The 22,093-nt window shown below is 44.2% G+C and overlaps 1 protein-coding gene across 6 annotated transcripts in view; it reads left to right on the top strand.

Moving 5' to 3' along the window:
* PPP2R2C (protein phosphatase 2 regulatory subunit Bgamma) overlaps positions 1-22,093 on the top strand; it is a 623,817-nt gene that overhangs the window by 415,586 nt on the left and 186,138 nt on the right. For all 6 annotated transcript variants that reach the window (XM_029591453.1, XM_029591472.1, XM_029591463.1 and 3 more), the window contains 2 exons: positions 7,104-7,269; positions 13,103-13,215. In XM_029591453.1, the coding sequence (XP_029447313.1) occupies positions 7,104-7,269; positions 13,103-13,215 (279 nt within the window). The remainder of the gene's footprint in view (positions 1-7,103; positions 7,270-13,102; positions 13,216-22,093) is intronic.

The raw sequence follows: 22,093 nt of genomic DNA, 5'->3' as shown, positions 1-22,093 counted from the left end.
GCTGAGTGCATCAAGGGAAGTGCAGGAGTCTTAGGCACTTTCATACAGTTAGCTAGGCAAAAAGGACTCCATTTGACAATCTGTAGCATATCCCACTGAATCGTGGGCGAGTGTTTCTGTAACCACGGCAACCCTAGCACCACAGGGTGGACAGCCTTCTCCAACACTAGGAAGGCTATCTCCTCCGAATGGATCGCCCCGGTGCGGACCGTAATGGGTGCTGTGGACATCTGGACAGGTCCTGGAAGAAGCGTCCCCTGGATAGAGGTAATTCGAAACGGGACCTCCCGTCTATGCGTAGGGATTCGCAACTGGAAGATTAAGTCCTGCAGGATAAAATTACCTCCGGCTCCGGAATCCAGGAATGCCATCGTCTCAAAGGAGCCTCCGGGGTATTCCAAGGTAACAGGGACAGTACATTGAGGAGCTGTAGCACAGCCTAGGAGGAGCTCCTCCCGACCTCCTAGGCTGGCATTTTCCGCACTTCTGGCCACAATACAAGTACAACTTCAACGAACGGCGACGTTGCCTTTCTTCAGCAGAAAGCTGGGCCCGTTCCAGCTGCATAGGTTTGCAGGTGGGAGCGTCTGGACGAGAAATCTTGGGCGAGGGCACAGGTCTCGGCAAATGAGCCAGACTATGGCGAGAGCAGTGTTGGTCCTTGGCCCGTTGTTGTAGGCGGCGGTCAATGCGGGCAGCCATCTCAATCAAGGCGTTGAGGTCCTCCGCAGATCTCGAGCAGCAATTTCATCCTTTATGCATCCAGACAGGCCTTCCAGGAAGATGACCTTAAGACTACCATCTTGCCAACCTACTTCTTGGGCTAAAGTCCAAAACTCCATTGCATAATCTGCCAAGGAGCGAGCCCCCTGATGAAGTTGCAGCAGGTCAGACGTAGCTGTGGCTACTCGGGCGGGCTCATCAAAGGCCTGGCGAAAGTTTGTGATGAACTGTTGTAAGTCCGTTAGCGAAGAATCATTGTTTTCCCAGAGGGGAGAAGCCCAGATTAAGGCTTTCCCATCAAGCAGGGACAGGATATATGCCACTTTCACCGCATCCGAGGGAAACTGCCGAGGCAACAAGGAGAACCGTACAAAACACTGGTTCAAGAAGCCGCAGCAGGTTCTTAAATCACCAGCGTAACGAGAGGGTGCCGGTAGCTGAGTCACAGAGGAACTGTGACCCTCGGGGGCCCTGCCAGCGGAAGGCAAGAACTCCAGGCACGAGGATAGCCGTTCCACCATGGCTCCCAAGGTATCTATGCAGCTCTAGTGCTGTAGCATCTGCCGGGCCATCCCGGGCAGATCCGAGGGAGCGGGTGCATCCGCCGAGTCCATAGCCTTGCAGTCTGTTATGGGAGTCTCTGTTTAGTGGACCCTTGGGCCGACCTGCTGGAGACTGGGAAAGGTGGTCAATGTCTCTAATGAATAGCAGGCCGGAAGGCAGATGTTCAGGCAGGACATAGATGCTCTTCACCCTGGAAGCTGGTACTCCCCCGGGAGGAGCCCAACCGCTGGGACTTAGGTGGCTTCACACTTGGAAGCCGAAGCCCCCCGGGAGGATCCAGTAGGGGCCCGGCCGCTGGGACTTAGGCGGGTCATGGATCAGGACAGGTAACTGGAACCAGACTAGGACAGTAACAATACTGTAACTGGGCTTGGGTTCTGGAACCAGGCAGGAACGTAGCAAGACTCGGGTACTGGAACCAGGCAGGAACTGTAGCAGGATTCGGGTATTGGAACCAGGCAGGAACTGTAGCAAGACTCGGGTACTGGAACCAGGTAGGAACTGTAGCAAGACTCGGGTACTGGAAGCAGGCAGGAACTGTAGCAGGCAGGCGGGAACCAAGCAAGCACTGTAGCAGACGGGCGGGAACCAAGCAGGTACTGTAGCAGGTGGGCAGGAACCAGGCAGGTACTGTAGCAGGAACGGAGCGGTGAAGCAACGCGAGTCACTCCGGGGCACAGCGCAACAGGAAACCGGAAGGCTAAGCAGTTGCAAGGCAAAGACTGGATGGCCGCGGCCGGCTTATGAAGGCCGTGGCATCTGACGTCAGGAGTTGGGCGGAGTCACCACTGGCAGGAAACGGCCTAGAAAATGCCCAAGTGGCGCGCGCGCACACCTAGGAGCCAGGCGTACAAGGGAGGGCTCGCAGTGGCGCAGTCCCAGCGGGGACGCCACCAAACAGGCCGCAACCCATACCACTGGAAGCGGGAGCAAGTCCGGGAGCCTGGAGGTAAGGGCCTGGCTGCGGTGCTCGCGGTCAGAACCGCAACACTCCACTGAGAATTAGATCTTAAATTGCTCCCTCTCTAGTCTGTTCCTGAACCAATTGCTCCATAAAACTATCATTTATTCCATCCAGGAACTTTATCTCTCTAGCATCTCCTGATGTTATGTTTATCAATTGAAATCTCCCATTATTACTGCACTACCAGTTTGGTTAGCTTCCCTAATTTTTCTTAGCATTTCACTGGCAATCTCACCATCTTGGCCAGGTAGATGGTAGTATACTCCTATCACTATACTCTTCCCTAACACACAAGGGATTTCTTCCCATAAAGATTTGATTGTGCATTTAGTCTCATGTAGGATCTTTATCCTGCTGGACTCTATGCCATCCTGGACATAAAGCATCACACCATCTCCCAGATGCTCCTCTCTGTCATTGGGATATAATTTGTACTCATCTAGACAGGTGCAGGACAGAAAATGAAGTTCCATTCAAAATTCAAACGTGTATTTATTATATAACTGAATTTTCATAGTTCATTCAATACGGCAACTCCTTCAGGTAAACAAAGAATATTTTAAATACTTGTCCCCCGACACGGTCCGTGTTTCGTGTGAACTGCATCAGGAGGGACCGCAGTATATTATGATCTACAATAAAACGATACATATCAAGAATGGAACAAAATAGGCTGCAAGAAATATATATATACAGATGTAACGTAACAGGTACATACCTTTAAAGAGATCACAGGAGCGCGAGCGCCCTATAGCAATGACAGCCATTTAAAAGGAAAAAAGGCGCGAAAGGAAAACCTCTCGCGAGAAGCTGGAGAACGCCGGAGCGCACAGCCACACACATGTCGAATTAATAGACTATTAATAAAATTGGTACCATTCGATCTCCTTGTTTAAGCCATTGGGGAAAACTGAATCCAATGTGAAAATCCAGCGCTGCTCTCTCCGTCCTAGCATCCCGGAAAAGTCTCCCCCTCGTTGGGGACATGCGACCACCTCCAGGACCAGGAAGGAGAGAGCATCGATGGAATGGCCAGCCTGGAGCCAGTGTGATACAAGAGGCTCGTCAATCCTGGAGGATCTGATATTACAGCAATGCTCTATAATCCTTGTTTTTATCATACGTGAGGTTTTACCCACGTATAACAAAGGACAAGGACATTTAACCACGTAGACCACCCCTCTAGTTGTACAGTCAGTATTGGAAAACAGCTTAAATACTCGCGTATGATAAAAACAAGGATTATAGAGCATTGCTGTAATATCAGATCCTCCAGGATTGACGAGCCTCTTGTATCACACTGGATCCAGGCTGGCCATTCCATCGATGCTCTCTCCTTCCTGGTCCTGGAGGTGGTCGCATGTCCCCAACGAGGGGGAGACTTTTCCGGGATGCTAGGACGGAGAGAGCAGCGCTGGATTTTCACATTGGATTCAGTTTTCCCCAATGGCTTAAACAAGGAGATCGAATGATACCAATTTTATTAATAGTCTATTAATTCGACATGTGTGTGGCTGTGCGCTCCGGCGTTCTCCAGCTTCTCGCGAGAGGTTTTCCTTTCGCGCCTTTTTTCCTTTTAAATGGCTGTCATTGCTATAGGGCGCTCGCGCTCCTGTGATCTCTTTAAAGGTATGTACCTGTTAAGTTACATCTGTATATATATATTTCTTGCAGCCTATTTTGTTCCATTCTTGATATGTATCGTTTTATTGTAGATCATAATATACTGCGGTCCCTCCTGATGCAGTTCACACGAAACACGGACCGTGTCGGGGGACAAGTATTTAAAATATTCTTTGTTTACCTGAAGGAGTTGCCGTATTGAATGAACTATGAAAATTCAGTTATATAATAAATACACGTTTGAATTTTGAATGGAACTTCATTTTCTGTCCTGTACCTGTCTAGATGAATACTTGCTTATGTGCAAGGTTTGCTTCTGTTGATTGTTTGATATAATTTGTACCCCAGTTTAGCACTGTCCCATTGGTTTTCCTCCTTCCACCATGTCTGGGAGATGCCAATTAAGTCTATGTCATCATTCACTGCTATACATTCTAATTCTCCCATTTTACTTCTTAGACTTCTGGCATTAGCATACAAACATTTCAAAGTTTGTTTTCTGTTTGTATTTTCATTCTGCTTTTTAATTGATAGGGATAAATTGGAATCTTTTAGCTCAGGTGAGTTTTTAATTACAGGCATTTGGACTACTTTTCTTATTATTGGAACCTCTCTGTCGGGATGCCCTAATTCTAATGCGTCATTAGTTTCCTTTAAAGATACCTCCCTCTGAACCATGCACTGCTGAGCGACTGTCGGCTTTCCCCTTTGTTGTAGTTTAAAAGCTGCTATATCTCCTTTTTAAGGATTTGTGTCAGCAGCCTGGATCCACCTTGGTTAAGATGGTGGATGAGACAGGGTCCCAGTTATCTCAATACCACAATTCTGTGTCCTTCTCAAACAATCTCTCACTTGTGGCACCACAGACCAGTTAAAATCATCACACCAGAATAGAACAGTAATTAACCCTTTTATTAGTATTGTGTAAGTAGACAGTAAATCCAACTAGAACATTAAACAAGAAAAGTACAGCAGTGAAGTATAATATAAACTTGCAGTTTTATTATTTTAAATCGAGCAATGCAGAAATAACACTAGGTATGACCTGTTAGCTATAGCAACCAAAATATTCATATGGACAGTAAAAAAAAAACAACAAAAAACACTAATGAGGGAGGGGAGGGGGAAACCAGTGAAGTACACAACTTTCAAAAATGGTCTTTCCTCCTGAGTACTCAAAATGTGTGGGGGGGAAAGATCGACCCCAATGTCACCAGTTTGTAAAGAGCACACCCTGTCCCAAACACAAAATTGGATGGGAAAAAAAGCAAGAAAATGAAGAAGTCCCTCTTGATAGTGGAGCTGGTTAGATGACAAACCAAATAGATGAGCAGTGCAGTGTGTGAAAGATCTCTCTCTCCTGGGGAGCTTTCCCAAATAGTTTACTTGGTACTAAATAGTTTACTTGGTACTAAACTAAACTGGCATTGGTTCAGTCTCTTACAGAAAGATCACAGTCCATCTTCTCTGTCCCAGCAGTATCTCATAAGGCTTTACCTGGCAGGAAGGGTTTATGCTTGACTTAGGATAAAAGGCTGAAGCAGTTAAGATGAAATACTGAACTTGTGGCAAAAGGCAAGGAAATAAACCTTCTCACTCTCCTCTGCTAAGATACGCTTTGAACAAAGTTTTTATTATTTAACTCAGTCTCTTAGGAGGGTGATCTAGCCATGTGCTCCTGGGCCTGGATATCTCTGGAAAGGAAGTCTTTCAGCTCCTGGCTCCTCTGTCCCTTGTTGGGATTTTAGATGTAGCTTGGCAGTGAAACAAAAACAGCTATCTTTCTCTCTATTTCCTTAGAGTGCAGACATCTGCCTCGCCCTCTCGATGACTAGCTTTAAAGGATTGTAGGGCTGCCAGATGCACTCCTCTCTTCCTGGCTCCTGGCTTCAACTCCTGGCCACCCCCTATCCCTTACACCAGCAGAGCCAGCCACATTGCGCCTTTTCTACCTTAAATGGTCTCTGCCATTCCTTTGGCTTCCTCCTGTTATCTGGGCAGGCTAAACAGTAAAGCCCTTTTTCCAGTTTATTAACACTGTGAGTGCTGGATGCTGGTTCTTGCAGATCATTTGTCATTCACAGTAGAGCACACAGAAGTTTTTGATATATTTTTATATTCCTTCATCTTGGCTGTGGTGGCTTGCAGTCTCTACATGGTTGAAAATCCCTTTTTGACAGGTCCAAAACACATCACTCAGATTCAGATACAGCTTAGTCCACATTGGAAGGCTCCAACACATGATAAGCTCGTGGGGGGCAGGAACCTGGTTTATAGTAGCTTGCTGCATCTGGAAAATAAGTACAATATAAGGATATTTATAAACAGTTCTCATAAATTAAGTGGCAAAAACACACATAAAAGTTACACCGATTTTCAAAGCGGTCATGCGCACATAAATCTGCTTTGAAAATTGCCCCAGCAAATTTACATGCACACAATTACTAATACTGTTGTGTGTGGAAAATTTTTAGGAAAATGTATACGCATACTATTGAAAATCCAAAAGAGTGTGCGGAAGTCCAAACCCTTCCCTAGCTCCACTCAGTTTAGGTAAACTTACGTGTGAATAGGACGTATGCACGTAAATTTACTCACTTAATGGGCGGGCAATTCTGTAAAAGGTCATTTCTGTGGGTAAAACGCTGTTTTACCAAAGAAAGTGCCTTTGAAAATTACCCTCTCTGTTCAAACCAATCAGTTTGCTTGGAATTAAGCTGAAGCACTTGTCTTAAAATATACAGTAACAAATATACAGGCTTTATAGAACTGGTAGATGACCACCTATAGCAACCTGCAAAAATGCAGAGTTCTGCTGTGGGTCTGTTAAATGAAATGGAACTGGTTATAGGTCAAAGTGGTAGCCCCTGCAAATCTGCTGGATACCATAGATTGACCAAAGGCATTATGGGCCTACACTCTGTTGTCCTGAGTCTGCAAAATCATCCTGCCCATACCATGTTGCATAATGAGAAATTGATTGTATATAGCCAAAAGCTTCCTGATTTAAAGGCTCCAAGCTGGTGTGCTGCCCTTCCACCTCCATAGTTCTTTATAACAGCAAAATGTTTTTGTAATTCATAATTATTAAGGTGTTCAGTGTCTACAAAGTGCATTAGAAGTACCTTATAAAACATGTAATAATACTGAAAAGTTTTATAGCAAAAGCAGATTGTAAAATTTTGTTAGCCATCCAGAACATTTTTTGTTTTTTTAATATCCTTCACAGAGCAAGAATGAGCCTTGCAATCAGGGCGAGTACAATGTTTACAGCACTTTCCAGAGTCATGAGCCTGAATTTGATTATCTGAAGAGTTTGGAAATAGAGGAGAAAATTAACAAGATTAAATGGCTACCAAAGCAGAATGCAGCTCATTCCCTTCTGTCAACCAATGGTAAGTTTGAAAAACAGGCTATTACAATACTGCTTTGTATCCAGCTTCCTCTTCTGGCTTCTCAGTCTGTCTGTTTTTACACAGAATAGATCCTTTGTTTCTTTTTCAGTATTTTGCATTTTAGAAGTTTCTGGGAGATATAAAATAACAGGAATAGTTCTGTATAAACATTTCTGAGATTTTTTTGAGGGTGGGGGGTTACTGTACATGTGGAGTCCCAAAACACCTTCAGTTGCCATTCTTTCAGACTTCTGCATATATAATAACTGCATTGATTAATAAAGATGAAGAGCTCAGTGTTGCTGGTTCATACAGTGCCATCTCCTGTAACAGGACACGCAGATTAGCAGAGAAAAGCTAAACTCTCAGGAGTCCTATATTTACCTGCCTCATACAAGAAATATTGTAAGACCACCTTGACATAGCAGTTTGAACCATTCCATCTTTTGTTATCAACTTAGGCATACCTGAGTTTTGTTACCTGCAAAGGCATATAGCTTAGGGCATTTTACCTGAGGTATAGCTATTTAAGATTATAGGTAAAGCTAAAATGCATTGTAATAATAGTCTTAAAATGTTCCTTAATCTCATGGTTGTTTAAGAAAATCGGAGTTTATAATAAAAATAGCAATTAGTAACATTTACCTTTAAAAAAAAAAAAAAAGTGGCTTACTAAAGCTTTTTCCCCATTCTGTGCGAGTCTTCCTGTCCTGGCCTTAGGTTCCCAAAGGAAGGCAGCAGTCCATCTCTTCACACATCCCCGAACTCTCTCACGAGACTGCACTTGATATGGACCTCAGATGTTGCTTGATGATGTTAGCGGCAGGCCTGGGAAGGGGAATTGACTGCTATGAAACAGCACGTCTCCCTGTCCTGGTCTTGGGTTCCCAGAAGAGGACAGTAGTCCATCTCTCTACATACACACCCTGGCAAGATGACTCTTAAGGCTCAAATCCCTCTAATGCTCCTTGTAATCTTGGATTTCACCCTCCATTTCTTCAGGTACAAACCTAGGGCCTGATTTGCTAAAGATTTTTTCCCATTCTGTGGCCAGACGGTCCAGAGCCGATGTCTCTGCCTGAAACAGCTGCCATTCCCTGCACGTTGGGCATTTACCAGGCAGAGTGGAAACTGTAAATGGAGCTGGACCCAGGAGTGGAGCTGAAGACCAGGAACAAAGCAAGGATGTGTCAGAGCGATTCCAAGAAGTCTTGAGTCATAAACGAGCGGGAAAGGGCGCCCGCTTGAACATTCTTGGCTGCAGGTCTGTATCTGAGTTCGAAGTTGAAACGAACAAAGAATAGGGACCAGCGGGCCTATTGGGCATTAAGCCATTGGGTTTGGTAGAGATGCTCCAAGTTCCCGGGGCCGGAGGTAGGGCTACCGGTTGCAGTCTCCTGTGGCTGGTAAGCATAACACATGGGCTACCCAGACACATTGTCTCAGATTGAGGTACCTAGTTCACTGCTCATTATTGGTGGTTACTGTGCAAGAAATTCAGCATCATATTAGACTTCACAATGACCTACCACCCTCAAGTGAATGGACAGTCTGAATGGAAAAATCGGATGTTGAAGAATTTCCTACAGGCTTATATCAAAGCCTGCAAGGATTACTGGGCATCTCTGCTTCCGTGGGTGGAATTCTCCCACAACTCTCACCCATGTGCCACCATGGGCTCCTTGCTCTTTTAAAATGTATATGGTAGACAGCTGTTACCTCCTCTACCTCTCCCCCTAATAGTTTCATCACTGGCGGCTTAACTGACTGCGAAAGTCCTCCAAAAGCTCCGGAGTCATACTCAGCAAATGCGCTGGAAAGTAAGCTTAAGAGCCAAAAGGTTCACTGATCTTCATCGGAGGTCTGCACCACAGTTTAAACCAGGGGAGAAGGTATGTCTAAGTATACAGTATATCAAGCTTCGCATTCCTTCCATGTGACTCGCTCCCCAGTACCTCTGGCCATTTACAGTGCTGCGACAGCTTGGGCCAGTAACCTATCAACTTCGGTTACCCGCATCTTTGATAATTTACAACTCCTTCCACATCTCACTCCTGAAATCCCAGATACTCTCATGGCCCTCCAGGAAGATGCTATAGCCATAGCTAATCTGCCTCGGAATATGATACCATGTATCAAGTAAGAGAGGTCTTGGATGTGAGCGCAGCAAGCGATGTGAGTATCTCCTTTCCTGGGAGGGATATGAACCAGAGAAGAACACGTGGGAGCCAGCCTCTAACAACCTGGATAAAAATCTCTTACATGAATTCAACATCATGCACCCCAGGAGACCCAAACCCTCAAGGGGGGATTTAGAGGAGGGGGTACTGTTGCGCACAGCGGTCCTCTGACACCAGCGTCTCTCTCCAGATGTCGCGGCAGGACATGCTTCCCTAGGAGTGTGCGCATGACGATTGCTGGTCTCTTAAAGGGTCAGTGATGGGAATCCAGCTTAGGCACCTCCTGATGATGTCAGAGTCTGCTCAGTATTTAAGGCTCCCTCCTGCTCTCCTCAGACACCTTGGCAATGGGTCAACTCCTCCTGGAGTAGTGTACTGCCTGTGTTCCTGCCTTCAATGTGGTTTCCTGTGTCTGCTGTCTGTGGTTCCCGTCATCTGGTTGTTCTTGGATCTCCTTGCCTGTGGTCAGTCTTCCTCTCCAGCGTCTCTTCATGTTCCTGTGTCCTCCTCTTCCCCCTCATCATCCTCCGTGGATTGATCTTCTGGCTTTTGACCCTGGACTGGACTCCAACACTGAACTCCGCCTGCTGTCGACCACTGTTTGGACACTGACCTTGATTCTTCTCTGCCTGCTATCAACCACTACCTGGACGCCGACCTCTATTCTTCTCCACCTCCCATCGACCACTGCCTGAACATTGATTCCTGCTGCTGGCCCTTTAAGAGGCCGGTAGTCAGCGTGCACACACTGCTAGAGAAGCGGGGTCAGGTGCAGCGGCATCCTGCCCCAATCGCCACACATGGCACTGTCGGGCCACAGGGTGGTCTGCTGCAGCATCAGAAGGGAGAAGTCAGCGACGGAGGTAAGAGAAGCGGTCTGCGGGGCGAAACCGCGGAGCACCAAGCACAACAGTAACCTCCAGGAAACTCTTGGTTTTGACCTCATCAGAGATTCACATTTCCCAGTCATTCTAGGTCTTCTGTGGCTGGAATAACATGAGCCTCACATCATTCGGAAGATCCAACAAGTGATGTTCTCATCAACATACTGCCATCAGAATTACGTTCCTAATGAAGAGACCCAGGAAGTAGGGATTGAAGAGAAGAATCTGGGCAATCTGTGTTGTCCAGCTCTCAAAGATGGACTTGGACCATTGCCAGAAAAGTATATGGCATACTGAGATGTCTTTAACAAAAAGGGAGCTGGCACTCTCCCCCCGCATAATTCATATGACCGCCCCATAGATTTGCAACCACAGGTAGAAATCTCTTTGGCAGAATCTCATTTTTCTCAGAACCGGAAATGAAGGCCCTCTGGGAATACTTACAGGAAAATCTGTAGAAAGGATTTATTTTACATTCAACTTCACCAGCAGGGGTGCCCTTTTTTTTCCTACCAAACAAGGATGGTTTTCTTCAGCCTTGTATTGACTATTGGGCCATGAATGCTATAACTATTAGTAACTGCTACCCCCTGCCTCTAATGAATTTCTAGAACATCTCCAGGAGGCCCATTATTCATTAAGTTCAGTTTGAGGGAGGCATAAAACATTGTCCAGATTAGGGAAGGAGATGAGTGGAAGACAGCATTTCAAACGTGCCATTGCCATTTTGAATATCTGGTCTTGTCATTTGGTTAAGAAACACTCCTGCTACCTTTCAAACTCTAGTGAATGAAATATTTCTTGATTTGCTGGATCAGAGTGTAGTCCTATATCTGAATGACATCTTGTTATTTTCCAAAGATCCAGTGGAGCATGCTCAATCAGTTTGTCAGGTCCTGTATTGTCTCCAGAAACGCAAACTGTAAGCCAAGCTCAAGAAATGTGAATTTGACAAGCGATCGATTGAATTCCTGGAACACTTAATTTATCCTGAAGGAATACAGATGAAACCCAGCAATGTCAACACATTGGCTCAATGGTCTGTCCTGAAGACATTAAGGAAATGCAAAACTTTCTGGGGTGTGCAAACTTTTGCCATTTTTTAATCCTGGGATTTTCCAAATTGGTGGATCCACTAATGGAGGTTCTTAAGAATGGGACTTTTTTGAATTGGACACATGAGCAGCAAGTTACATTTGACAATCTGAAGAAGGCCTTTACTGTGGCCCCAATCCTGATACACCCAGACCCAGACCCATTTAGAGTAGATGCTGATGCATGCAGAGTAGCTGCCATGGCTATATTATCTCACAGAAGTGTATCTAAAGACCTCCTCCATCTGTGCACCTTCTATTCTCATAAGCATATAGCTGTGAAGAAAAACTATCATGTCTATGACAAAGAACACCTAGCCATAAAAACTGCCTTTGAGGAATAGCATCACCTTCTAAAAGGGACTCATCATCAAATTTTTAGAATTCCGTGAGACATACAATATGAATTCCAAGCAAGCTTGGTGGTCTCTTTTCTTCTCTCGGTTTGATTTTGTATTAACATAATAACCAAGCTCCATGAACATAAGACAAATGCTCTCTCTTGAAGAGAAAAAGAAGAACTTGAGGAACTGGAAGATCTTGCCATAATCTTTTAACCAGAGAACTTTGCCCTCAAAACAAGGAATTGGTGAGAATTGATTCTTTATCGGAAGGATTGACTCTACATACCCAAGAGCACTTCATGTCTGGAGGTTCTGGGAAGCTGCCATGACTCTCCTTTGGCAGATCATCCTGGTTGCCATAAGGAACTAGCTGCCCACAAATTAGCTGCTACTTAACCATATAAATTGGAACTTATCTGGATAAGTGCCACTACTTTTCCAGATAAGTCCAAACTTGTGCAGCTTGTGGTTTTTACCTATGCAAGCATGTATGCGCACTTATTTATTCATATTTTATAATATGTGCATATCATTTGTGTGGGGGTTATAAAATACAGTATTAAATTCCCATGCACCCATCTACATGCATAAATTGGCGCATGCAAGCAGTTTTGAAAGTTATCATTCCTCTTTGAAAAACTGAAAGCATTGGCGTAAAGATTTCCTCATTCCAACTCCTTCCCTGGAATGCCTTTTTGCAGTACGTAGAAAAGTACACATAAAATCATTTGTGCTTATACTTTTATGTGTATCACCCTGGGGTAATTTTCAGAAGCCCATTAACACACATAATATCACATTTTATGCTCATAAATGTTTTTGAAAATTATCCTATAATCCATTTTGTCTTAATTTTCATGCCATATTTTTCACTCATCAAGACTATCTTTTTATTTTTAATTCAATTATTTATATTCCGTCTTTCATGGCTGGTAAGCCACTTCAAAGTACCTTAAGTATTTCCTTGTCCCCAGAGGGCTCACAATGTGAGATGGGTCAAGAATTTAGGGAATTAGTTTGCAAATACAGTAGCATTCTCGCTAAGTGTGTTGAGTAGAACGTTTGTTGTGATCAACAAATTGATGTAGAGTACCATTGCAGGCATCCTTAGAAACCAGGAAGTATCTGTTTCAAGTTATATTTTCAGAATTTGATTAAGATTTGTAATCTTGCCAGTTCTCTCATTTGAGCCATAGAGGTTGGCTTGTGATGAGTTATTTTATGATAGATTTTCTTCATAGAGAAAATTAGAAATAAACATTTGAGGCCTAAAATGGAAATAGACTTTACACATCCATTGTTAATATCTCCCATATTCAATTTTTTTCTAGATAAAACTATCAAGTTATGGAAAATTAGTGAACGTGATAAGAGACCGGAGGGATATAACTTAAAAGATGAAGAAGGAAAACTTAAAGATCTTTCTACAGTAACATCACTACAGGTAAAATGTGTAGTACTTCATTAACAAAAACGGTTTAGTATATCTTTTCTGGGAAATATATACTCCTGTTTCAAAACTCTGTCATCAGTCTTTACATAATGCATTTCATACAGGTGCATTATTAAAGGAAAGGTTTCATAAACTGTGAAACATAACAATAAAAATCCTTTCTGTGTTTTACATTGCTGGCAGTTATGAATCATTGAAATGGCCTATCTCCAGTGGCCTAGTGACAATGCTGTGCATCACCATGTAGAAGGCCTGGGTTTGATTCCAAGTTCTGGCTTTTACTACCTGATGTTCATAGCCTCTGAATGGGAAGAAGTCTCAGCCATCATTTAAAAGTGATGGCTACTGGTCTGATTTAGGGTGCGCGCATAATGGGTTCCGAAGAGAGCCGTGGGACTGTCACTGCTGTGACTGAGATACATTAGGGGTTATAAAAATATGGAAAAAATGTTTAGGTAGTTGAGAATGAAGGCTCTTGGTACTGTAGTCCAATACTTGATGGTTCCAGTTGAGTTGGAAGCTTAAAGGAGCAGGAGACAGCTGCTTGTACAAACAAATCATAGAAAAACAAAGTATGATGGAAGCTAAAAGACCGCAAGTCCCATATAATCTGCTCACTGTTGCAATACCATAGACTGCATTTGAAATGCAATTTTACTGGCACTTCTAAAGAAGTTAATCTTGTTTAAAAAGTTAACCATTTAAACAACCAAAATGTAAATGGTTTAACTATTGGACTGGGGTGAAGATATGGGTGTGTGGTGTATTTGTGGGTGTAGGAATGTTTTTGTTGGGATGTGGAGGGGGACCCGGGGGAGTCTACGTAACTTTGGAAGTGTGGGGGTAGGGGGCTTGGAAGTCATCAGCTGCTTTGGTGCTTCTCTGTCTCTGCCTGTGTGTCAGAGTTTGAGCAAGGCACAGGCACAATAGACAAGCGTTTTTAATGAAAGAAACAAGGATCAAACATAACATAGGTTCTTGACTTACAGTTTTCAGGAGAAAAGATAAAATAGCCAAGAGGCTTCCCTCACCAGGCAAGCGAAGACTGAGATCCAAGCAGCTCGATAGGATTCAGTGCAGCTCTTTTCAGACCTAACCCTGAGGATAGGAAGGAACGTTGTGCCGGCAGAAAATTCTCTGCTGGCAAAGAGTTTAAAACAGGTCTGTTACAAGGGTGGGTCTATTTCTGCATGAATGAGCCTCTGACTGGTCATGGCCCAGTCCACCATACCTGAGAAATAACAGCACAACTGCTTCCCACCTTTCCATCATAATCCTGGCTCAGTTGAGAGGGTTCCAATCTCCCAGTTCCAGGGTTATTGGTTCAAGACCCCATTGTTGCTTACACTGTGTTGCTCTGAGTCAAAACAATTCAAGGGTGGAGTAATGGCTGCTTTTGGAGTGGAGTGGTGATCAACATTGTACAGCTTCTGATTCCCTTAGAAAGCAATGGGAGGAATTTTTGGAGGCTTGGTTCTCTGAGAAAAGTGATATCATGTTTCTGGTTTTTGAATTTATCTGAGGTATTCACATTTTTATACTTCATGCCAAATTTGGTGAATTTCTTTCCCATTTTTTGGAGAGTTATTGTGAACACACAGATGGATACTGATCCCTTCAATATAATTCTTTCCAACATTACATACTGCATTTGGAAAGCATAAAAATGAAAGTATTTTGCATATAGTCAGCCTGTGGAACTCACTGTGGTTGCACTGGCAAATAGCATAAATGGGTTCAAAGAGAGAAGATATGTAAATCACAGACTTTGTTTGTGGTTCCCCTATCCCACAGAGTGTATAGGAGCTGAGGTTTACAAAAGGTGCATGGTGAAGTGGAGATTTTCCTCTTATGGGAAATCTTCACAGTCTAACAAGCCTGAACCATCTGCTGGTAGTGCACAGGATGTACAGCGTGCAAAAGATTGTCCTGGAGCTAAAGTAATAATATTCCAGGGCTTATAGGTCATCTTTTGGTCAGAGGGCGTACCATACCCTCTTGACAGACAGCAGGGTACATCCCATGTGGCCTCAGTCTTTGGGAAGGTAATAAAACCCCTGACTCTACTAAGTTTGGGGCTGCTCCAGATTTGGAAGGACAGAATCAGGTTGGAGCTGTGATCGTCCCCCAGGGTTGCAGAAGGGAGTAGCAGGAGTGGGGCAGAGATGTTCTCCAAAAATCTCAGGAGGCCTGAAGGGAAGAATTAAAGTGTTGCAATACTGCTTGGAAGATTTAAGAAAACCTGTACTTAACTGCTGAAAGCATCTATCTGGACCAGGAGGCAAAACCTGTGCCAGCAGTGACTTGTTGCAAGGCTTGGGGTTTCCTGTCTGCTGCACCAGAGGGAATCTTTCCTTGAGCTGCACAGGACTATGTGAGTAACTATTTTACTAAGTGCTGGAAAGAAAGAGAATCTGAGTGCTAAGCCTGGGGAAAAGCTGGGTCAAGAAAAGAAACAAAATAGAAAGCAACACTGCGGTAAAAGAAGAAATAACTGTTACAAAAGGAAGAGAAGTTTGAAGTGAGAGTTCAGTAAATTTCTGGAACTGTGATTTAGTTTGTTTCCTGCTTCTACAGAGGTTTGTCAATATGTTCTACTCTGAAGATCCCATAGTAAACTATTTTTTATTTCGGAGCACAACCTATGACTGGACATTGGTTTTTGGGGGGGGGGGGGGGTTTTGGGGGGGGGGGGGTGTCCTCAGCCTAGTACGGGCCCTGCATGTTATCCTGCCCCCAGCTCATGGCCCCTGAGGCTTGATCCTTTACCTCAGGATAGTGACCCTATGCTCCCCGAGGTTGGGAAATGTGACCCCAGATATACAGGGAATTTACATATTATAATGGTCATATATGTTACACTGGGTGTAATGCATTATTAAACCATAACTGCCAGAAACTGGAAGGGTATAACGGGAGAATGGACCATTCTTAAAATGCCCTGTTTCTTATATACTTCTAAGGTCCAGTTTCTTACCATTGGTTAATACCGGATGCTGGGTTACATGGACCTTTGGGCTGATCCAGTTTAGAACTTCTTATATACAGGGATGGTAACTTTAAAAAGCGTACATGTGTATTATGTAAAATACACCTAGCATGCGTGTGTGTGCTCCTAATTTTATGTAGTTACACGAGGAAATGTTATTTGTGTATTTTCCTTAAGATTTGGCTTTTACACGTGTGAGCAGAGTTTATAGCATGCACACGGGAAGGAATTTCCCAGTTTTATCAACTAGTCCATCAGTTTGCCCAGACTATCTCTCGGACATCCAGAACCCTTTGGTTCTTCAGTCTGCACTCTCAAAGTTTACCCAGATCCCTCAACACAGTCAATTTTTGCCTATAAAGAATTCTATTCTGACTTACACCTGATAAAGAGCAGAAGTCAATATGTGCAGGTAACAGCTCTGCGAACGCTGCATTCACAGGTTATAAAATCAGGATTTATGCATGTAAATGTTGGCCTGTCCCAGAATGCCCCTGACCCGCCCCAAATCTGCCGCTTTTATACACGAGCACCAGGTCATACTCATGTATGTGCGAGGTTTGTAAAATAGCTCTAGTGCGAATAAGTGCTACTTGCGCATGTATCTGCTATTTTTATGTGTGCCACCTCTCTTAAAATTCATCTTTTATATTGTATTGAATTTTAAAAAAGGTTCACTTGTTGGAGATTGGTGACGACAGTTAGCTACTGAAGGGTGAGTAATTCTGACCCTGGATGCCCTTGAATCCGGTGTCATTTGAGTTCAGTTTAGCTTAGAATTGAGAGCATTGTATAAAATGACCTTACTACATAAACCAAGGATTCCCAACTTACGGTCTGTGGGCTGTATCTGGCCCAAAGAACAATTTTGCCCAGCCTTTAAAAGGCATCCCTGCTTGTGGCAAAATTGGCCCGCAGAGCAAGGTTAACATTTTTTCTTTTGTTTTTAACCACGTTTGGCGGTGGAAGAAGCAGGAAGCCCCCAACCCCTGCCAGCCAGACAGGAACTCTTGTGTGGTGACGGGGCACAAGAAGAAAGATCGGGGGGGGGGGGGGGGGGGGGGGGTGTCCCCAACCCCCACCAGCAGAAGAGAAGTCTTTTGAGGTGAGGGCGTAGGTATCGCTTCAAGGTGGCAAGGATTTCCCCTCCCGTTTTATACATCAGATTAGGCAGGGATAAACCAAACTCCTGCCTGATCTGAACAAGTGATGATCAACCTCTCTTCCCCCACCCCCATCCTAGCCAGCAGCAGGAGTTGCATTGAAGTGAACATCATCTCCTGCTGCTGCTGCAAGGCCATTTCTCAGCAGTAGACGATGTTCGCTTCAACTTGACTCATGCTGTTGCCCTCGCCACGACCACGGTGCCTATCTCGTAGGAGCTAAAGAGAGAAGGAGGGCCTGGTGCCACCAGCAGACCTCATCCCACTGGTGGCTGAAGAGCAAGAGAGGCCAGGCAGGCCATCACAGAGCCCATCCTGCAGTGGCTGAAGAAGAGTCCTAAGCCCTAAGGATCTGTGGAGGCAAATGTGTGTGTGTGAGAGCGAGCCTGTGTGTGTGTGTGTGTGTGTGATCCTGTGTAACCCCTGGGTGGGATGTATGCTTTTCCTGGGCACCCAGGGGCACGTAGAAAGAAAATATAGAGATGGACCCTTTCTGCACAATTCCCCTCAGTCTCTATTTAACTCCTTCTTCCTAGGGGATAGCTTTAACCTGAGGCCATGAGTACCAATTTAGGGAGACAAACAATAGCTTTTATACCTAGTTGCCTTTTGCAATTATGCCCTGTTTCCTTCCATAAAGGTTGAATTTTTAAACCCGTGTGGGCACCCATGTGTGCACGGTTCCTGGTGTGCCACATGGACGTGCCGATCCGCTACCCGCGTGCACATGTGTGCCCAATTTTTATGTCTGATTCCAGGTACCTTGGGTTATCAGCTCCAAGTAGACAAAAATATTACTTGAAACCCAAAGGGGTAAAAATTAAGCAAGTAGCAGGAAGGGTGGAAACACTTACGTGCTCCCAACAAAGGAGATAATTCAACACAATTAGTGCAAAAATATTCTTCCTCTGCAGCAGGTCACTGTCACTGTGTATGGTCATTAGGAGGCATATCACAAGCAGGTCTTCCTTACCTCTCACCCAGCCACGAAGATAGGGCCGCCCCAATCCACTGCAACAAGTGGGATGAGCTCTCACAGGGAATCCTCAAAAATTGGCTTAAAAGTGTCCAGAACAAGTTTAAGGTCAGGTAGATGAATCAACTGGTGGCTGACCCCTGCATGGGAACTTCCTTACTCCTATCCCATAACTTAGGAGGAAAAATTAAAAGACAGGAGTCAGAGAGCTGCTACTCCAACAAAATCCAAACTAAAATCCACGAGAATGGCTGGTGCTGTAAGCTCATAAACAACTAGCGCACATCGTGTGCATGTTGCCATGTGTGGGGAGGAAGTCCCAAACCTCTGCAGAGTAAGTTAGTACCTTCCTTTTGGTTAGGGAAACCACTACATGTGTATGAGTGAGCCCTGTGTGGGGGAGAGAGAGAAGTGGTGGCTGCATGAGATGAGAGGGTGGGAGTGCGTGCAAGGAGTAGAGAGGGGTGAGAAGAGGGAAAAAAGTGTGAGAGGAGAGGGTGAGAAAGAGGAGGGAAGAAGAAAGCAAGAGTGTATAGGCAGTGTGTGCAGGAGTCAGTATGCCACAAATGCTTCTCCCTGCCATTCACCCCACCCCCAGGGGAGCTGATAAAGAAGGGGGAGGCAGGTGATAGGGTTACCAATTTCCTAGGAATATTTTTACCCTACCTTGCTTCCTAGCCCCCACCCTTCCAGGGCCAGACTCTCCCCAACTCCCGGCCCTCTCGGTGATTTGAAATCTCGCATGTGGCCTTTCATTTAAAAATTCTGGAGATCCCTGGCATAGACAATGCAGTTTTGATGAAAGGATACAAAAAAGAGAAACGGTCATTTAGCCTGAGGTTTTCTGAAATTGACAAAATTGCCAGAAGAATACAATTATATAATAACACCAAAGTTGTGGTTTAACAATGAAATGCATCACTAGACTTAGGAGTCAATTTTAAAAACATTGCTCGGGCTAAAAGGTCCATATGCGTGAGTATCTGGGCCGCGTATGAGCAACATGTATTTTAAAACCCGGAAATAATTACGCACGTATATACGTGTGCACAAGTAAAAAAAAAAAAAAAAAAAAGGGGGGGGGGGCGGAGCTAGGATCTGTCGGGGGCGTTCTGAGGTGGGCCCAACAGTTATGCATGTGAATGTATTTGAAATGTGGCAGCCACAGTGAGCAACAGCTTGTTAGCCATGCATATTTACTGCTGCTCCTGATGAGGTGCAAGTCTTCAGAAACTGCTGTTTAGGCCTAGCACGCCAGGGTGAGGGGTCCGCGTCAACTGGGGCGAGTGAAGGCTGAAGAACAAGAGGGGTCTGGTTGACCTCGAGAGAGACTGGGCAAACTGGTGGAGTCACTGGTAAAACTGGCAATGTCCTTCACGTGAGCATGTTTTAAAATCAGCCCACTTGAACACGTTAAAGCCGATAAACTAAGGAAGATAAGTGAAGAATGTTTGCTTGAGTAACCACTTAAAATTAGGAGCACACATACGTGTGGTGGGCCTATTTTGATTCTTATGCGTGAAAATGCACACACAATTTAAAATTTTAGCATATATGAGCTTGCATACGCACGTATGTTTGTGCACACGAGCTTGTTTTAAAGTTACCATCCCTTTAGAATTAGACCTCAGGCTTGGGCTCTGATCTTACATGCCAAACATTGTTCTATCCTAGTTTTTGGGTCTCAGGGTTTTGAATTTTGACAGCTTGATCTTCCCTTCCCTACTACTGAGAAAAATAAATCGTCTGTAGAGCTGATAAATATTGTCCTTCTGCATGACTTTGTGTGCTACACTTCTTTCATTGATAGGAGTTAACACATCCCTGTGCCATGAATCAGGGCCCTTTTAACTGTACTACAAAAGCATAAAATTACCATCAGTGCCCTGAAAATGGCAAGAACACAACCTGAAATGCTGTAAGACGTGATTTTAAAGTTAGGACCCTAATGTTCTGTGATTCTTTTTTTTATGCAAAAATTACCACAGAACTTGTTACCTGTGGCAGAATCTTCTCATCTGCCTCAGAATATCCTATTGGTAGTGTGTTAACAGTAACAATCCAATATGCTTACAGTGATGTTTGCACGGAATACTGAAAGTGTTCAAAATTACGTGCTTTTTCTATAGAAATAAGCTCTAGGCTCTGAAAGTCTGCCTTGGTCAAGCACAGCTCAGACATTAATCATTAGGCAAGCAGAACAATGACGCTCTCACTAGGGTACGAAAATCCCTTTGTCTTATGTGAAAGAGCTGGGCAATAAAATATTGGGACACTTACATGTTTGAAAAGAGGTAGTAGAGATGTTTAAAATTTAGCATTGTTTAATTTGTGCGTTTGATTAGTGAAACATTGAACAAATGTGAACAGGTTAAAGGAATCTCTCCTTATTGAAGCTTGAATAGTATGTTAAGCATCTGTCTTCATCACCAGATCAGTGATGACATGTAAAAAAAATTCCTTTGAGGTTTGTTACTGTTATATATTACCTATATCCAATAAAGTACCTGAAATAACATGACATTTTCTTTAGGAGGTGGGGTGGGGTGTCATGGCTGTTTCCTCCTGCTCCTTTGGGCTTCCAACTCATTCAGAACTGGTGCTGGGATCTGACACCATGAGCCTTCATTCATAACTACTCAAGATTTTTTCCCCTCATATTTTATATACCTTCCCAGCTCACCGAGGCCAGTCTTCGCAGTGACAGTCCTCAGCCAGTGGCCATGCACCAGCGCCCCTTCTGGACCCATACACTCATGGGCTCCACAACAATAGAAACTGTCTATGGCTGGCAACTAGAATATATCCTTAGCAGTGTGGACAGAGATAACTGGGCAGACCCGAAGGGTCTGTTGGTCTTTTTCTGCTTTCATTTGTTATGTCTAAATCCGCCACTGCATGTCACTGTTGCATGATGACTGGGACTCCTTCCTCCATGGGCTGTGAACAATGCCTCCACAGCATCCAAACTAGGAGGATTAAACTACCTGTTGAACACTGAAAAACTGAGGTATACACTTAAGTGACAATACATGGATGTATTTTACATTGCAAGCAAGCAGAATCACAACCACAGAATTTGAATATTTTTGCTTCAGGTTACTGTACGCATTATCTCAGAATCGATTGTGCATAAGAACATGCCGTACTGGGTCAGACCAAGGGTCCATCAAGCCCAGCATCCTATTTTCAACAGTGGCCAATTCAGGCTACAAGTATCTGGCAAATACCCGAAAACTAAGTATATCCCAAGCTACTGATGCTAGTAATAGCAGTGGCTCTTTTCTAAATCAACTTGATTAATAGCAGGTAATGGACTTCTCCAAGAATTTCTCCAAACCTTTCTTAAACCCAGCTACACTAACTGTACTAACCACATCCCCTGGCAACAAATTCCAGAGCTTGATTGTGCGTTGAGTGAAAAATATCTTTCTTCGATTAGTTTTAAATGTGCCACTTGCTAACTTCATGGAGTGCACCTAGTCCTTCTATTATCCAAAAGAGTTCATAATTGATTCACATTTACCCGTTCTAGACCTCTCATGATTTTAAACACCTCTATCATATCCCCCCTCAGCCGTCTCTTCTCCAAGCTGAATAGATCTAACCGCTTTAGTCTTTCCTCATAGGGGAGCTGTTCCATCCCCTTTATCATTTTGGTCGCCCTTCTCTGTACCTTCTCCATCACAACTATATCTTTTTTGAGGTGCGACGACCAGAATTGTACTCAGTATTCAAGGT

The sequence above is a fragment of the Rhinatrema bivittatum genome, chromosome 1 (assembly GCF_901001135.1).
Source record: "Rhinatrema bivittatum chromosome 1, aRhiBiv1.1, whole genome shotgun sequence".
In the NCBI taxonomy this organism is placed as follows: domain Eukaryota; kingdom Metazoa; phylum Chordata; class Amphibia; order Gymnophiona; family Rhinatrematidae; genus Rhinatrema; species Rhinatrema bivittatum.
The sequence above is the reverse complement of the archived record's forward strand: the minus strand, read 5'-3'. Positions and strand labels throughout refer to the sequence as shown.